Source organism: Salmo trutta, chromosome 18 (genome assembly GCF_901001165.1).
Source record: "Salmo trutta chromosome 18, fSalTru1.1, whole genome shotgun sequence".
Taxonomy (NCBI): Eukaryota; Metazoa; Chordata; class Actinopteri; order Salmoniformes; family Salmonidae; genus Salmo; species Salmo trutta.
In genome coordinates, this window is record NC_042974.1 from 18855760 (window position 1) to 18873016 (window position 17257).

Sequence of the window (17257 nt, forward strand, 5' to 3'; positions counted from 1 at the left end):
TTATTCTAATGCATTTAGGATTTGAAGCAAAGTTAGACAAAACAGCTGGTGATGTATGTCCCTGCTGTGCATGTAACAAACATACTTTAGTCAGTTTGACCCATTGATAGATTTATTCAATTTCTACTGAAGCAAAAGAGTGTACTTTGTACAAGCTAGTCACCACATAATAAATACAGTGGGAGTGGGTGAGACGTCTGGGCTGAAACAGACAGAGGGTAACACTTACTGTTTCCATAAAAACATCCGATGTTCCCAAAAGTCACTGATGACTGAGATACTAGCTAGGTTTCCATCCAACTGGGGACAGATTTTCATGCGAATATTCAAAAATCTGCATAAGAACAAAATGCGCATTTTCCCACCAAGAGATGTGGTTCCATCAATGACGTAGATGCGTGATGACGTAACGCGCCAACCGAATAACAAAAACAAGTTAAATGGGTTTCAATCGCATTTTCAACTCTACTGATGGTTTTCTCACAAAACAATGTGCGTTATATAGCGAGTGTGCCCACTCTGGTATTGGCACGTACGCTGTAGCAAACAGCCCGTGCGGGTAGGCCATTGTACATAACGAGATTATTTTGTGTCAAACAGCAGCCAAGCATCGATGATCGTGTCACCAGAATAAGACCCTCTATTTTTAATGGAAAGGGGCATAAATTGAGTTGATCACCTTACACTTTATTTAATCTGTAGCCCAATACAGTGGTTCCCAAACTGTGAATGCTTTCCAGACTAGTCATAGTGGGAGAACCACACGTTATCAGCCGATCGATATGATGGTTAATATATCAATAGTTAAAATAATGCCACCAACGTTTCTCATGTAATTAATTTGACCAATACAAAAAGATCCCAACTTGTCTATCAAATTGTGTTTTGTCGACATTTGTAAAGTTTGCAGACAAATGTTCTGTTTCCATCAAGCCTGCCATGATATTTTTATCACACATGTACTTTACTCCCATAAAAAGGTTGGATGGAAACCTGGTTAGTGATTCAAAACACATGTAGAAGAGATGATCATCATACTTGGCTGTACTTCATAGGGAAGGAGTGGCAGAGGAGACGGTTCCTCTTTACTGAAATGAATCATCACAGGACATTTTATAAACTGCAGATGATGTCACGGACCTGGGCAGATAAAATATGTGTTTTGTTCTGCCAAGGACAACACCAGAGATAAATTTAAGTCCTAAGGAGTTGGGATTTCTTCCCAGTCAGAGGCCAGTACACTGCCTTTATTGTCTTTGCTCTTAGAGTGCTGCCTGAGCTTGTATGTTTGACTCAGGGAAGCGCCTCCTTAGTCTTGCATGAGTTTGCGTTTGACCGTTGAACTCTCAGAGGAGAAATGAACAAACAGAGCCCCTGCTGCTGTACGTGCTCTCAGCTCATACAGGTCAACATCATGAGCCCACTCTACGTTTCCCCAATGCCCAATCTGTGGAGAAGGGAAAGAGAGTGAGGGGAAAATAAATCGTTAGTAAGAGAGGAAGAGACAGAAACTGACAGGGAGATTGAATACATTGCCAAGATGCTTTTCTAATCTCTGTATATGCATTGATTCTGTGGCGAGTTCATACCTGGAACTCCTCCTCTAGTCGTGACAGCAGCACAGCCTGCTCCACTGTAACGTGTTTGTCAATCAATGCAAATGCCAGCACCACAGACTTCAGCTGGGTGATCACATACTCCAGTCCTATACACAGAGGACACGCAAATAGTATTAGTGCAGTCGTGTACTCTCTATTTAACTGAGACTCAGCAATATGATGTGATCATGAACAGCGGTGCAACTTCTGAGGATTCTCTCTCCATTGGTCTAGGCAAGAGGCTGATTCCTTTAGAACCCACACAGTTCAGAATTTGCACAAGTGCATGGGAGTATCTCTAATTACGCTTTTAGTTGTTTTTACCTGTCAGGGACCAGAAGTTATAGGAACCCAGGTGCTGGCGAAAAGTATCCATCGTTGCCTGTGGGATCTCTGGCCCCAATATATTGGTAGAAGAGCCAATGACTACATTGTACCTGCAAGAGGAAAACATTAATTCAAGTACTCTCAAGACAGTGCTACAAATCTGTTTTCCTCCTTTGCTCCTTGCTGAAGATGACATGCAAATAAGTAGACATGTCCAGTGAACTTCTAGTAAGGTAACCCACAGCAAATGAGTCAATGATCATGTCAATGATCATGTTAAAGTGAAACTAACCTCTCCTCAATCCAGTTCAGCACAGGATCCCATTCATTATTCTGAAGCTCCACTAAAGATGGAGGCTCCTCAACTCTGTAACTACAAGGAGACAACATAATCAGAGTTATAATTCATACAAAATCACACACATTAATGATCTGATGGAGAGAACCTGTGTATCATATTGGTCCTGTTAGGCAGGTTACTTTTCTTCACCAGAAACTAAAACCCTATGCTACTACGAAGACCTCTGCGTACCAAATAGTGTCAGTCTCCAGATACTTGAGGGCAGCAGTGATTATTTGGTCCTTGCTGCGGAATGTAGGGTTATCAAGGGCTGTGTTGCAGAGAGTGGTCTGAAGTAGAAGAGAGAACAAATCTCAAATGGCACCCTTTTTCCCCATTAGTTTTAAATCAGTGCCCAAGTCAAAAGATCTAACGAAAGTAGTGCCCTGTTTGGGGTACAGTGTGTCATTCCAGATACAGCAAACATGAAGGATCAAACAAAAGAACTAAGGTAAAAGGTCATACCATATGCATGCTGTAAAACTTGAGCGTGTCTTTCTGAGTATCCCACTCATTCGCCACGGCAATGGCTAAGGCTTCGTTGGGGGCTGTGAACAGCTTTCCTCCTGGTGTCTTCAGTTTCCGTTGGTCCAGATTGATCTCAAACATGCCACCTGCTGACCAAGAATCAAGGTAATGTTGCAGTGAGTTCTTGGAATTCTTACCACTCAGAGACTTATTTCAATCAAGAGAGAAAGTATCTCCCTCGCCCGGTCCAGTACTCACCCTCTCCGTGGGATATGCTGACATCATCGTAGAATTTCTTTCTTTCTGTTGATGACAGCATAACAAAGTCAACATGTCAAGAACTGTGCAACCTTCATGATGCATATAGCCAGATATTTGATGATGAAAAAAGGTGATAAAATGGTGCACCTCTTACCTGTGATAATGGAGTAATATTTTGAGTTCACAGAGAGTAGAGGGAGCGGCAGCTTGAGAGCTTGACTTCTTGGGCAGACAATGGGGGGAGAGAGGGCATGCCCCACACGACTGTGCAATCTCAGAAGATTCCTCAGCATCGTGTCAGTGACAGAGAGTTATTAACAAACAAGTTTCCCAATTCAAGTGTGGTTCAAAACTTGCATTAACGTTAGCGAGCAGGAATTATGAATGGCGGACAGTGTCGCTATTCAAAATGTAGGAAACATTGCGGTCACTATAAGAAACGACCGAAGAGTAGTTGAAGGTTGACTGATCTAAAACTAACCATTTGGAGAAATACGATTGTATTTCCACACACCTCTCGCTGCAATGCTTCGCATCTCTACATGAGCGTGACCTTCCGTGTTTGACAGACCGCAGATTCGACAGAATTCCCAGATACATGGGAAACGTAGTTCCATAGTGGTTACAAAATCAACCAGAATGTAACAGTGCCAGAGCGGAAAGAACTACATCCTCTCACTTCCCAGACAGCATTGCGCTAAATAAGCCAGTCAGCAGCGAGGTTTTAGATCACTGAAATTCCTCAGCTAATGAGAGAGGAGGATGCTGCTGCCTTACGGCACCTGCGTCAAAGTCCGCTTACTTTACTCGAGCCTGCTGGTGACTGAAGTGCTTACAAATTTGGAGGCATTTGGATGTAGGTGAGCCGCCTCATTCGTGCTCTCCGTACCCCCTTCCCACGTCTATCGCCCGGACGGCCACTGACTGCGGTCGGTGTCCTCCCCGCGGTACCCGAATCATGCCTGTCCCCGCTGGATACATCCGTAACACCCCCATGGCCTTCACATCCTCGGCCTCGCTTATCCCGGCTCCCCCGATCAACACCCACCAGCCCGGGGTTGTCGCCTCGCTTCTGTACAGCGGCTCCAAGTTCCGAGGACACCAGAAGAGCAAAGGCAACTCCTACGATGTCGAGGTTGTTTTGCAGGCAAGTTCGATTTATGAAACTTTAATTTGCCAGTCAGCTGACGAGTCATTTTGCTGACATGTCATAACACGTAATGATTGACAGCTTCCAGAAAATTACCTGAGGAACCCTCAACTCCGTTCTCTTTTATCGAGTTTTGATGACTATTCGCTGGATTTACTAGCAACAACATTGAGACGCCATCCATCCATTATTGTAAAAATGTCAATTCTGAAAACGCTTACCTGTACCTATGTTTGTCAAGTGTTCCAGTAGTAAGTTACACCACTTTACGGCAAAAAGTAATTAACTACTGAAAGCACTACATATATTTGAATTTAGTTAAACTACCACCAAGCTAATGCAAAATGTAGTTAAATTAACGTTACTAGTTGAATTACATGTCGTTCACTAACGTTACTCCCCAACACGGGTTATGCTCGGCGGTATTCCGTATTTTACTATATGCCGGTATTGATGCACGGACCGGTTTGGGTTTTTACTTTACCTTGTATAACGACATTTGAATGTTTGGTTTGTTAAATGTGATAAGTATTGTAACGTCCATTTATTTATATATATTAGTAAAGTTTACTCCGCTACTTGAGTCATCTCTGCTCTCTCCATGTTGCTTTCCACACAGACCTAGTCCCGCCCCCTGTCACTCAAGCATTTGTTGCTTGACCACGATACTTGTTTGGTCTGCATGGTCAATGCAGCACATGCAGCAATGTTGTTGACAACAATGTTGTTGCCACTTTCTTTCGTGCGTGCTATAATTACGATATTAGTTTGTATTTTCTTAGCAAGTTTTAGCTAAATCGTGTCAGCAGCTAATGCTAATAGCTAAAAAGTATTTGCAAAACACCAGTCTAACGTTAACAGTGAAGAGGCGACTCCGGGATGCTGGCCATCTAGGCAAAGAAAAAGCCATATCTCAGACTGGCCAATAAAAGATTAAGATGGGCAAAAGAACACCGACACTGGACAGAGAAACTCTGCCTATAAGGCCAGCATCCTGGAGTTGCCTCTTCACTGTTGACGTTAGACTGGTGTTTTGCAGGTACTATTTAACTACTGTAAGTCGCTCTTGGATAAGAGCGTCTGCTAAATGACTAAAATGTAAATGTAATGAAGCTGCCACTTGTGAGGCTTCTGTTTCTCAAACTAGACACTCTAATGTACTTGTCCTCTTGCTCAGTTGTGCACTGGGGCCTCCCACTCTTTCTATTCTGGTTAGAGCCAGTTTGCGCTGTTCTGTGAAGGGAGTAGTACACAGCGTTGTACGAGATCTTCAGTTTCTTGGCAATTTCTCGCAAATAATAGCCTTCATTTCTCAGAACAAGAATAGACTGATGAGTTTCAGAAGAAAGTGTTTTAGTTTCTGGACATTTTCAGCTGGTAATCGAACCCACCAATGCTGATGCTCCAGATACTCAACTAGTCTAAAGAAGGCCAGTTTTATTGCTTCTTTAATGAGGACAACAGTTTTCAGCTGTGCTAACATAATTGCAAAAGGTTTTTCTAATGATCAATTTACCTTTTAAAATGTTAAACTTGGATTAGCTAACACAACGTGCCATTGGAACACAGGAGTGATGGTTGCTGATAATGGGCCTCTGTACGCGTATGTAGATATTGCATCAAAAATCTGCCGTTTCCAGCTACATTAGTCATTTACAACATTAACAATGTCTACACTGTATTTCTGATAATTTGATGTTGTTTTAATGTGCAACATTTGTACTTTTCTTTCATAGACAAGGACATGTCTAAGTGACCCCAAACTTTTGAACAGTAGTGTAATTATAATAATCATTCTATTTCCATGATTCCAACAGTTACCCAAGTGTTTTGATCTAAATCGGCAGTCAAATCACATTTGGTTAAAAATAAGGCCTAATTTTTTTGCCCATATCATGCAGCCCTATGTGAAAGTGTGGAAATTGTCTCAAATGAATGCAGAAATTGATGGAAATTATTTTTGGTTGAATTGAACAGTATAAAACAATCAGAATGAAGAAAGACCCATTGAATGTGTTGCCATGTAGGGTCACGCACTACTCAAAGCAAAATAAACTTTTTTTCAAAAACGTTAAATACCGTCATACCATCAAATTTGGAAAATACTTTGATATGATATTTTGGCCATATTGCTCAGCCCTACTGCCAGTGTCATCTTACATTTTGTCAGGGATGCTCTAACAGCCATTATAAATGCTGATTGGCTGACAGCTGTTGTATATCAGACCGTATACCACAACAATTTATATTTTTACTCATCTAATTACGTTGGTAACCAGTTTATAATAGCAATAAGGCACCTCAGGGGTTTGTGATATGGCTAATATACCATGGCCAAGGGCTGTCTCCAGGCACGCTTCGTTGTCGTGCTTAAGAACAGCCCTTAGCCGTGGCATATTGGCCATATACCACACCCCCTCAGGCCTTATTGCTTAATTAAACCTAGCTTTAGGATGACCATATCATTAATGGAAGTGACATGTGATCGGGTTAACATTTTCATTACCAGCTCTCCTATCAGTCCCGAGACTCCAGCAGAAATCAGCTTTTCATTGATCTTACTTTCTGTATGTCCAGCCTTTTTATTCACAATGAAGTGTTGTTTCTTTCAGCATGTGACCATGGAAGCCTCATACTTGTGTGGGTACTTGAAGATCAAAGGGTTGACAGAGGTGAGAATGAATTACGTGATACTGAAAAGAGGTTAAATAGAGGTTGAATCTCATGCTTTTATTTTCATCATGTTTCTGATTGCTGTTCATTGACTACAGCTCAGCATTCAACACAGTAGTGCCCACAAAGCTCATCACTAAGCTAAGGACCCTGGGACTAAACACCTCCCTCTGCAACTAGATCCTGGACTTCCTTATGGGCCACCCCCAGGTGGTAAGGGTAGGCAACAACACATCTGCTACGCTGATCCTCAACCCTGGGGCCCCTCAGGGGTGCGTGCTTAGTCCCCTCCTGTACTCCCGACTCCAACACAATCATTAAGTTTGCTGACAACACAACAATGGTTGTGTTGGCCTGATCACCGACAATGATGAGACAGCCTATAGGGAGGGGGTCAGAGACTTGGCAGTGTGGTGCCAGGACAACAACCTCTCCCTCAATGTGAGCAAGACAAAGGAGCTGATCGTGGACTACAGGAAAAGGAGAGCTGAACATGCCCCCTTTCTCTTTGAATTTCAAGTTCCTTGGTGTCCACATCACCTACAAACTATCATGGTCCAAACACACCAAGACAGTCGTGAAAAGGACATGACAAAACCTATTCCCCCTCAGGAGATTGAAAAGATTTGGCATGGGTCCCCAGATCCTCAAAGTTCTACGGCTGCACCATCGAGAGTATCCTGAACAGTTGCATCACCGCCTGGTATGGCAACTGCTCGGCATCCGACCTTAAGGCGCTGCAGAGGGTAATGCGTACGGCCCAGTACATCGCTGGGGCCTAGCTTCCTGCCATTCCAGACTTATATACTAGGCGGTGTCAGAGGAAGGCCAAAAAAATTGTCAAAGACTCCAGTCACCCAAGTCATAGACTGTTCTCTCTTTGTTTTTACACTGCTGCTACTCGCTGTTTATTATCTATGCATAGTCACTTCCCCTACCTACAGTTGAAGTCGGTAGTTTAGATGCACTTAGGTTGGAATCATTAATACTCGTTTTTCAACCACTCCACACATTTCTTGTTAACAAACTATACTTTTGGCAAGTCGGTTAGGACATCTACTTTGTGCAAGACACAAGTCAATTGTTTACAGACAGATTATTTCACTTATAATTCACTGTATCACAATTCCAGTGGGTCAGAAGTTTACATACACTAAGTTGACTGTGACTTTAAACAGCTTGGAAAACTCCAGAAAATGATGTCATGGCTTTAGACGCTTCTGATAGGCTAATTGACATCATTTGAGTCAATTGGAGGTGTAGCTGTGGATGTATTTCAAGGCCTACCTTCAAACTCAGTGCCTCTTTGGTTGACATCATGGGGAAATCAAAATTAATCAGCCAAGACCTCAGAAAATAAATTGTAGACCTCCACAAGTCTGGTTCATCCTTGGGAGAAATTTCCAAATGCCTGAATGTACCTTGTTCATCTGTACAAACAATAGTACGCAAGTATAAACACCATGGGACCATGTAGCTGTCATACCACTCAGGAAGGAGTTGCGTTCTGTCTCCTAGAGATGAACGTACTTTTATGCGAAAAGTGCAAATCAATCCCAGAACAACAGCAAAGGACCATGTGAAGATGCTGGAGGAAACGGGTACAAAAGTATCTATATCCATAGTAAAACGAGTCCTATATTGACATAACCTGAAAGGCTGCTCAGCAAGGAAGAAGCCACTGCTCCAAAACTGCCATTAAAATAAACAGACTATGGTTTGCAACTGCACATGGGGACAAAGATCGTACTTTTTGGAGAAATGTCCTCTGGTCTGATGAAACAAAAATACAACTGTTTGGCCATAATGACAATTGTTATGTTTGGAGGAAAAAGGCGGAGGCTTGCAAGCCGAAGAACACCATCCCAAACGTGAAGTACGTGGGTGGCAGCATCATGTTGTGGGGGTTCTTTGCTGCAGGAGGTACTGGTGCACTTCACAAAATAGATGGCATCATGAGGTAGGAAAATGATGTGGATATATTGAAGCAACATCTCAAGACATCAGTCAGGAAGTTAAAGCTTGGTCGCAAATGGGTCTTCCAAATAGACAATGAGCATACTTCCAACGTTGTGGCAAAATGGCTTAAGGACAACAAAGTGAAGGTATTGGAGTGGCCATCACAAAGCCCTGACCTCAATCCTATGGAAAATTTGTGGGCAGAACTGAAAAAATGTATGTGAGCAGGAGGCCTACAAACCTGACTCAGTTACACCAGCTCTGTCAGGAGGAATGTGCCAAAATTCACCCAACTTACTGTGGGAAGCTTGTGGAAGGCTACCTGACACGTTTGACCCAAGTTAAACAATTTAAAGGCAATGCTACCAAATACTAATTGAGTGTATGTCAACTTCTGACCCACTGGGAATGTGATGAAATAAATAATATTCTCTGTTATTATTCTGACATTTCACATTCTTAAAATAAAGTGGTGATCTTAACGGATGTAAGACAGGGAAGTTTTACTAGGATTAAATGTCAGGAATTGTGAAACTGAGTTTAAATGTATTTGGCAAAGTTGTATGTAAACTTTCGACTTCAACTGTACATGTAAACATTTCTTCAACTAACCTGTACCTCCACACATTGACTTGGTACCGGTACCCCCTGTTTAAAGCCGTGTTATTGTTTATTTTAATATTTTACTGTAGTTTATTTAGGTAAGAAAATATTAACTCTATTTCTTGAAAGGCATTATTGATTAATGACTTGTAAAGTAAGCATTTCACTTGTGACAAATAAAATTTGGTTTGATTTGATTCCCAGCCTATAACTTGTTTCTCTTTCTCTGTTGTGATTTTCTTCCATAGGAGTACCCCACTCTGACTACGTTCTTTGCTGGGGAGATCATCAGCAGGAAGCGTCCATTTCTAACCAGGAAGTGGGATGCAGATGAGGATGTGGATCGCAAGCACTGGGTAAATCGAAGATGTGATCTTTAATTTAGCCTAATAAAAATAAAACGTGATTCCACCAACGTTGCTCTGCTTTAGACCTCAGATCCAAATGAAGTAGGCTAATCTTGTCTGGTGAGAATGTGGGGGCATCACCCCTGCCCCCCCCACCCCCCCATGAATGATGTTGGGTTGCTATTCATCTCACTCATGCTGCCAAACATACCCTCGTAAAACTGACCATCCTACCAATCCTCGACTTCGGCGATGTCATTTACAAAATAGCCTCCAATACCCTACTCAACAAGCTGGATGCAGTCTATCACAGTGCCATCCGTTTTGTCACCAAAGCCCCATATACCACCCACCACTGCGACCTGTATGCTCTCGTTGGCTGGCCTTCACTTCATAATCGTCGCCAAACACATTGGCTCCAGGTCATCTACAAGACCCCCCCCTTATCTCCGCTCACTGGTCACCATAGCAGCACCCACCTGTAGCACGCGCTCCAGCAGGTATATCTCTCTGGTCACCCCTAAAGCCAACTCCTCCTTTGGTCGTCTCTCCTTCCAGTTCTCAGCTGCCAATGACTGGAACGAACTACAAAAATCTCTAAAACTGGAAACACTTATCTCCCTCACTAGCTTTAAGCACCAGCTGTCAGAGCAGCTCACAGATCTCTGCACCTGTACATAGCCCATCTTTAATTTAGCCCAAACCACTACCTCTTCCCCTACTGTATTTATTTATTTTATTTATTTTGCTCCTTTGCAACATATTATTTAAATTTTAACTTTTAACTTTCTTCAAACTACAAATCTACCATTCCAGTGTTTTTCTTGCCATACTTTATTTACTTTGCCACCATGGCATTTTTTTGCCTTTACCTCCCTTATCTCACATCATTTGCTCACATTGTATATAGTCTTATTTTTTTCTACTGCATCATTGATTGTATGTTGTTTTACTCCATGTGTAACTCTGTTTTTGTATGTTGTCGTACTGCTTTGCTTTATCTTGGCCAGGTCGCAATTGTAAATGAGAACTTGTTCTCAACTTGCCTACCTGGTTAAATAAAGGTGAAATAAAAAAAATAAAAAAATAAAATCTCTTATGGACAGACTACTTAACAAGTGGTTTTGGAACTTCTTCCAAAAGACTCTGGGATGCGACGGCTGACAAACAACAGTTGTTCTGGGTTTTCAGTCACTGCTTATTTGGTTATATCAGGATTGATTGAAGGTTGTGCTGAAAGTGGGGGCGGAGCTTTCAATTGAGAGGATTCGATTAAGCTGGCCCGTGCTAAGAGTTTCTTTTTATGGGGATGGAGACTTCACTAGTCTGGTTAATATCTCCTCTCATGCATCTCCCCTAGAACCTTATCCAGCATCTGACGCAATTACACATGATTCTAGTTCTGTGTTTCTGAGATCAGGTTGCTACAGAAGAGTGGTTTGGCTTTTACTGTCTGAGTCTGAAATCAGTAGATTTGTCAAGCAACAACAATAGTTCTGATTGTTAACAGATTGTACTGTTCCAGCAAAAGGACCCCTTGTGGTGTGTTTTAACCATTTTCTATTTGGGCTCCAGGGCAAATTCCAAGCCTTCTACCAGTATGCAAAAACGTTCAACTCGGATGAGTTTGACTACGATGAGCTGAAGAACTCTGACTACATTTTCATGAGGTGGAAGGTAAGCTTAAACCTGACTGCATGTCACCTTTTCCTCCCTGACCAAGGAAAACAACAAGCAAATGAAGTTTGGAAACATTTCCTCTGTATACTGTTTAAAAAAATATATATACTTAACTAGGCAAGTCAGTTAAGAACAAATTCTTATTTTCAATGACGGCCTAGGAACAGTGGGTTAACTGCCAGGGGCAGAACGACAGATTTGTACTTTGTCAGCTCGGGGATTTGAACTTGCAACCTTTCGGTTACTAGTCCAACGCTCTAACCACTAGGCTACCCTGCTGTCCCTGTTTATAAGGATGTACTAACTGTTGTTTTCCTCCTCCACAGGAACAGTTCCTGGTCCCTGATCACACAATTAAAGACATCAGCGGTGCTTCCTTTGCTGGTTTCTACTATATCTGCTTCCAGAAGTCCACAGCCACCATTGAGGGGTACTACTACCACAGGAGCTCAGAATGGTAACGGGACACTAAATACCAACGGGTTCATTCATGAACATTTTATGACTGATAACTTAGAACATATTCCTGTGCATCATCACTTCTGATGATTTATTTTCTCTAAATTAACATTTTATTTGTTATTTAGACTGGTTTTGCAAATATTTGATGTCCTCAGGTTATCAAGGTCAGAATGGTGTTCATGCCCTGTTTCTGTGGGGCATGAAGTTATGTGATTTTTATTTCAGTCAAGTTAAACAGAATGCACTGTTCTCTGTAAGATATGAGGCAAGGACTAGAGGTTGATTTGGGACAGGCCAATGCATCTCTCCTCTCTTGACTTTCCACACTAACTAGCATTGTCTATCTCCTTCACAGGTACCAGTCTCTGAACCTCACCCATGTTCCAGAACATAGTGCAGCCATCTATGAGTTCCGGTGACCCAGGAATTGTGGCTCTGTTGGCTCAGAAGGACTGTAAGGCCTGCAGAAGCTACTGAGGCTGGGGAAGGACTGGGGAGAAGGGAACATGGAAACTGTTGTTACGATTACCAAGAGGACGTCTGAGGATGAAGTAAAGGAAATTATGGATTTATTGATGGACAGATGGAAGGAGGTCTTTCAGGCTGGAGCTTTCACAGATTAAGGGATGGAAAGATGGATGCAGAAGACTGAGGGAAAGGACTGCTCTGCCCCAGGGCAGGCACGAACTTCAGTCGTAAGATTGGGGCAGACAGCTGCAGCAGTGTGATGCTTTATAATTTCTGAATTTGTTTTAATGTCTGGTTTAAAATATTTTCTTTTCTTTCACTCTGCTGCTTTGAGGTCGAGTCCTGGACTCCATTACTACAGCACTTATCTTTGGACACTATACATACAGCTGAAGATTCCCTCTTGGGGACTTGTCTGCTGTTATCCAATCACAGCTGAGCTGAACAGATATTGGACAAGGATTCTTCTACAAGTTTACTCTTATCATATGCTGGGTCAATTTTGAAGCTGAATGTCAGCATTTGGAATAGAGTTTCCTGACCTTTGAACTACAGGTCAGGCATCTTTTGGATTGGAGCTTTAAAGACTTTATAGCTCATGGAATGACAGTGTTATTATTTTATTGGAAAGCTCAGCTAACTTCTCTGATTGCCTGCGAAGAGATTTTGCAAGTTACCTCTTCAGCTACCCATTCTAAAGCTTCAGAAGACAGAGTAATGAGTGCCTGGAGGTCTCTGACTAACGAGGTGACATTCATGGATGCTTCTATTGCTGGTGTTATTTGCCACACATTGTGTTTAACTCCAGTGCAACACTGCTAACCCAGTGTACATACATAATGTAACGCAACACGTAGATCCTGGTTGGATTTGACATGGAATCATGCTCTTAGCCCCATGCAGTCGGCAGCATTTTACTTTTCACTGACAAAAAAAAATCATAAAGTCCATGCCCCCTCATCGTTAACTATGCAACATTATTTAACAGTACAACTCTGACATCAACCATACAACTCTTGTTTTCAGAAACCAGATTTATTCTATCATGATAGTATTAAACGTGTCTCTTTCTCATTAAAGGAAATATTGTGTCTAATTGCCTTTTAAAGCAGTCCCTGTCCATGGAATGGTGCCATCTTTTTAAAGCTTATCAAAATGTGTGTGTGTGTGTGTGTGGACTGAAAGTAGATTGGTGTGACCTGACTGGTTGTGGCTATGAGGAATGGAGTAAATCATATCAAAATGCCTTGTCTTTTTCTTGAAAAATGACTGTTGTATTAACTGTACTGCAATGACATACTAGCAATGGGTTCTGCTCTTTATATTTCTTCATACAAACACCTACAATGAACTAAATAAATATTCTATCTGTATGTAAATTCTGAGCCACATCAAGGTCAAGAATGCACAGCGGAAAAAATGTGTGCAGTTCTTGGTTCCTACTTACAAGCCACTGCCCTCTAGTGGTCATACCTATCTGATACACAATGTTGTGTCAATAGTTTACAACAAGGTATTCTGGGTCATAACGAAAAAAAGGATTCCTTACCCCAGGACGCTTCGACTAGTGACGCCTGAAAAATAAAGAAAACTGAGCTCTATTTCTGCATCGATCTGATCTGACATACCAACAGGCTTACGTATCAGCGTAATCGCCTTATTTAGATCCTTGGCGGTCAGTGAAAGTAACCAATTACTTTATTTTTATGTTCTCATAAACAACACAAAAACAAAACGCCCACTATACAAATCATTCTCTAAGACAGTCAGCATACGATTTCCAAATTCTGTCAAATGTGTCTGGTTTATGTTTGATTTGATACTATATAGAATCTAATGGTGTGTAGCTTGGTATTTCAGTCCTCCAGTTTGTTATTAAGGGTGAATATGAGGTGTACCAATTGATCGCTATTCATTCTTCCTTAGCAATTAGACCTGGATTACAAAACTTTCTCTGATATTGATCACCAATATTTACATTTCCCAACAGATGTAATCTTGGAGATGGATGGATATAAAATTCCTATACACAATAAAATGATAGCACATACATTATCCCAGAATAGTGTTCAGAGGATGCTGGTGGGAGAAGCTATAGGAGGACAAGCTCATTGTAAGGGCTGGAATGAATATATGGAACGGTATTGAACACAGCAAACACATGGAAACAACATGTTTGACTCCGTTCCATTCATTCTATTCGAGCCGTTACAATGAGCCCATCCTCCTATAGCTCTTCCCACCAGCCTCCACTGATAGGGTTCTTTGTGCTTTTTGCATCTCCAACAGCGATGTGACATTTCTGGGTGCATTACATGCATTCCGGCAGGAATGTGGTAAGTCCTATGAATGATCTTAAATTGCTGTAGTTTCTGTCCCATGTTGTAGGAGCAGAAATGAGCATATTCACATATCTGTGACCAATAGTTCTCCATTTCTTCCTTTAGATCAGGTAGAGTTTCAATCAACCCTTGATATAACTTGACAGTCAACATCTTTGGCGTAGAAGCTTCTTTCGTAATTTTTTCTATGCTAGAGGCCTTTAGGTTCATCCAGATTTTGTTGAAGGGAATTGAATAAGATTTCTGGGTTGTAAGAACATAAAGAAATCGGCTTTGGATAGTCCAAATCTTTCTTGTAATTGATTGAATGACAGCAGAGATCCATCATAGTACACATGCTCAAAATGTATGATGCTGCTGCTTTGGAACCAGAATTTAAAGGTGGTATCATTAAACGCTGGAGGTACAGTGGGGGTATTCCAAATAGGGGTGCCTGGCGATATTGGTTCTTTCCACCTCCTGAATTTATGTTCATTTTCCCAAATACTAATGGAGAATCATTAGATGCTAAATTTTACCCGTGATGAGCTTCGAACTCGCATATGCTATACGTTTGCGTTAATCATGTTTGCCTCAAGTAACCATCTGTCCAACATATACTACACTGAACAAAAATCTAAACGCAACATGTAAAGAGTAGGTCCCATGTTTCATGAGCTGAAATAAAAGATCCCAGAAATGTTCCACACACACAAAAAGCTTATTTCTAAAACAATGTGTGCACAAATTAATTTACATCCCTGTTAGTGAGAATTTCTCCTTTGACAAGATAATCCGTCCACCTGACAGGTGTTGTCACGTCCGGACCATGGTAAGCTGTTATTTTCTATGGTAGAGTAGGTCAGGGAGTGACAGGAGGGTTTATTCTATGTGTTCTATTTCTATGTTCTTAGGTTCTAGTTTTTGTATTTCTATGTTGGTTTGTTTGGGATGATCTCCAATTAGAGGCAGCTGGTCCTCGTTGTCTCTAATTGGAGATCATACTTAAGTAGGGGTTTTTCTTCTTGGGTTTTGTGGGTGATTATTTGTGAGTAGTATTTGTTTTCTCCTCTGCGTCATGGTTTGTTGTTTTGTTTAGTCAGTTTATTTATGAATTGCAAAGTTTCACAGATTAAATAAAATGTGGAACGACACACACGCTGCACCTTGGTCCTCTCATTCCTACGACAGCCGTGACAGAATCACCCACCACCAAAGGACCAAGCAGCGTGGTCAAGAGGACAGGATTAAGCAGTGTGCCCGGGAGGAGATGGCATCCTGGTCGCTGGAGGAGTTGGAGGAAAGGATAGACTGGACTTGGGAGCAGGTATTGGAGAGATATAACAGCCTGCCGGGGAAGCAGGTGGAGGCAGCGAGAGCAGAACGGCAACGTTACGAGAAACTAGCACGGCAACAACTGAAGCACGAGAGGCACCCCCCAACATTTTTTTGGGGGGGGCACACGGGGAGTTTGGCAGAGTCAGGGTGAAGACCTGAGCCAACTCCCCGTGCTTATCATGGGGAGCGAGTGAAGAAGCAAGCACCGTGTTATGCGGTGATGCGCACTGTGTCGCCAGTGCGCATTCACAGCCCGGTGCGATCTGTGCCCGCGCCCCACATTCTTGGTCCAGGATATCCTGCGCCGGCGCTGCGCACTGTGTCACCAGTGCGTATTCACAGCCCAGTGCGTCCTGTGCACGCGCCCCGCTTTTGCCGGGCGAAAGTAAGCATCCAGCCAGGACGGGTTGTGCCAGCTCTACGCTCGAGACCTCCAGTGCGCCTCCACGGTCCAGTATATCCTGTGCCTGCCCCACGTACCCGGCCTCCAGTGAGTCTATCCAGCCTGGTACGCCCTGTTCCTAACCCCGCACTCGCCCTGAGGTGCGTTACCAATCTGGTGCCACCTAGGCCAGCCCCACGCATCAAGCCTCCAGTGCGCCTGCCCAGTCCAGGGTGTCCCATTCCTGCTCCCCGCACTCGCCCTGAGGTGTGTGTTACTAGTCTGGCGTCACCTGTGCCACCCCCACGCATCAGGCCGCCGGTGCGAATTCCCAGTCCAGAGCTTCTGGAGACAGTTCCCAGTCCAGAGCTTCCGGCGACAGTTCCCTCGGTCCGGAGCTTCCGGCGACAGTTCCCTCGGTCCGAAGCTTCCGGCGACAGTTCCCACGGTCCGGGGCTTCCGGCAACGGTTCCCACGGTCCGGAGTTTCCGGCGACAGTTCCCACGGTCCGGAACCTCCGGCGACGGCCCGCGGCCCGGAACCTCCGGCGACGGCCCGCGGCCCGGAACCTCCGGCGACGGCCTGCCACAGAACCTCCGGCAACGGCCTGGCACAGAATCAGAGGGATCAGCGGGCGGAGCGGGGGTTACGCCCCGAACCAGAGCCGCCTCCTCCACTGGAGGATGCGCTGGATGATAAGGTTCTGGGTACTGCACCAGAGCCGCCATAGACACTGGTTACCCTCCCTACCCTCCCTTTTGTTTTTTTGTTTTTAATTTTTTTTAGTTGCATTTGGAGTCTGCACCTTTGGGTGATGCAATATTTACACACAATTAAAGTGACTAAGATAACGTAGAATAGTATAGAGTACAGTTTACAC

The 17257-nt window shown here is 43.1% G+C and overlaps 2 protein-coding genes across 3 annotated transcripts; one reads left to right on the forward strand and one right to left on the reverse strand.

Moving 5' to 3' along the window:
* Positions 1 to 94: 94 nt before the first annotated feature.
* atpaf2 (ATP synthase mitochondrial F1 complex assembly factor 2) lies at positions 95 to 3547 on the reverse strand. 2 transcript variants are annotated; one of them, XM_029697873.1, is made up of 8 exons: positions 3149 to 3547; positions 2992 to 3036; positions 2731 to 2879; positions 2458 to 2555; positions 2218 to 2298; positions 1923 to 2035; positions 1590 to 1705; positions 95 to 1447 (listed from the first exon to the last, which is right to left on the reverse strand). In XM_029697873.1, exons 1-8 carry the CDS (start codon positions 3285 to 3287, stop codon positions 1310 to 1312), a joined length of 879 nt encoding a protein of 292 aa, XP_029553733.1. In that variant the 5' UTR covers positions 3288 to 3547; the 3' UTR covers positions 95 to 1309. The 2 variants fall into 2 exon arrangements, with proteins under 2 accessions (XP_029553733.1, XP_029553732.1); XM_029697872.1 differs by having other exon boundaries at positions 2731 to 2882; positions 3149 to 3535.
* Positions 3548 to 3780: 233 nt separating this feature from the next.
* On the forward strand, positions 3781 to 13581 carry LOC115152936 (glucose-induced degradation protein 4 homolog). The gene is made up of 6 exons (XM_029697874.1): positions 3781 to 4141; positions 6757 to 6816; positions 9628 to 9735; positions 11302 to 11403; positions 11733 to 11863; positions 12224 to 13581. Exons 1-6 carry the CDS (start codon positions 3953 to 3955, stop codon positions 12285 to 12287), a joined length of 654 nt encoding a protein of 217 aa, XP_029553734.1. The 5' UTR covers positions 3781 to 3952; the 3' UTR covers positions 12288 to 13581.
* Positions 13582 to 17257: the final 3676 nt, after the last annotated feature.

What these genes read in the sequence shown, in the direction of transcription:
- atpaf2 (XM_029697872.1), bottom strand. Translation starts at nt 3,287, where the DNA reads ATGCTGAGGAATCTTCTGAGATTGCACAGTCGTGTGGGGCATGCCCTC. An exon ending in ATATTACTCCATTATCACAG is followed by an intron (nt 3,037 to 3,148) that starts GTAAGAGGTGCA and finishes TGTCATCAACAG; the next exon opens with AAAGAAAGAAATTCTACGAT. An exon ending in CTGGAGACTGACACTATTTG is followed by an intron (nt 2,299 to 2,457) that starts GTACGCAGAGGT and finishes GTCTCCTTGTAG; the next exon opens with TTACAGAGTTGAGGAGCCTC.
- LOC115152936 (XM_029697874.1), top strand. Translation starts at nt 3,953, where the DNA reads ATGCCTGTCCCCGCTGGATACATCCGTAACACCCCCATGGCCTTCACA. An exon ending in AGATCAAAGGGTTGACAGAG is followed by an intron (nt 6,817 to 9,627) that starts GTGAGAATGAAT and finishes TTTCTTCCATAG; the next exon opens with GAGTACCCCACTCTGACTAC. An exon ending in ATGTGGATCGCAAGCACTGG is followed by an intron (nt 9,736 to 11,301) that starts GTAAATCGAAGA and finishes TTTGGGCTCCAG; the next exon opens with GGCAAATTCCAAGCCTTCTA.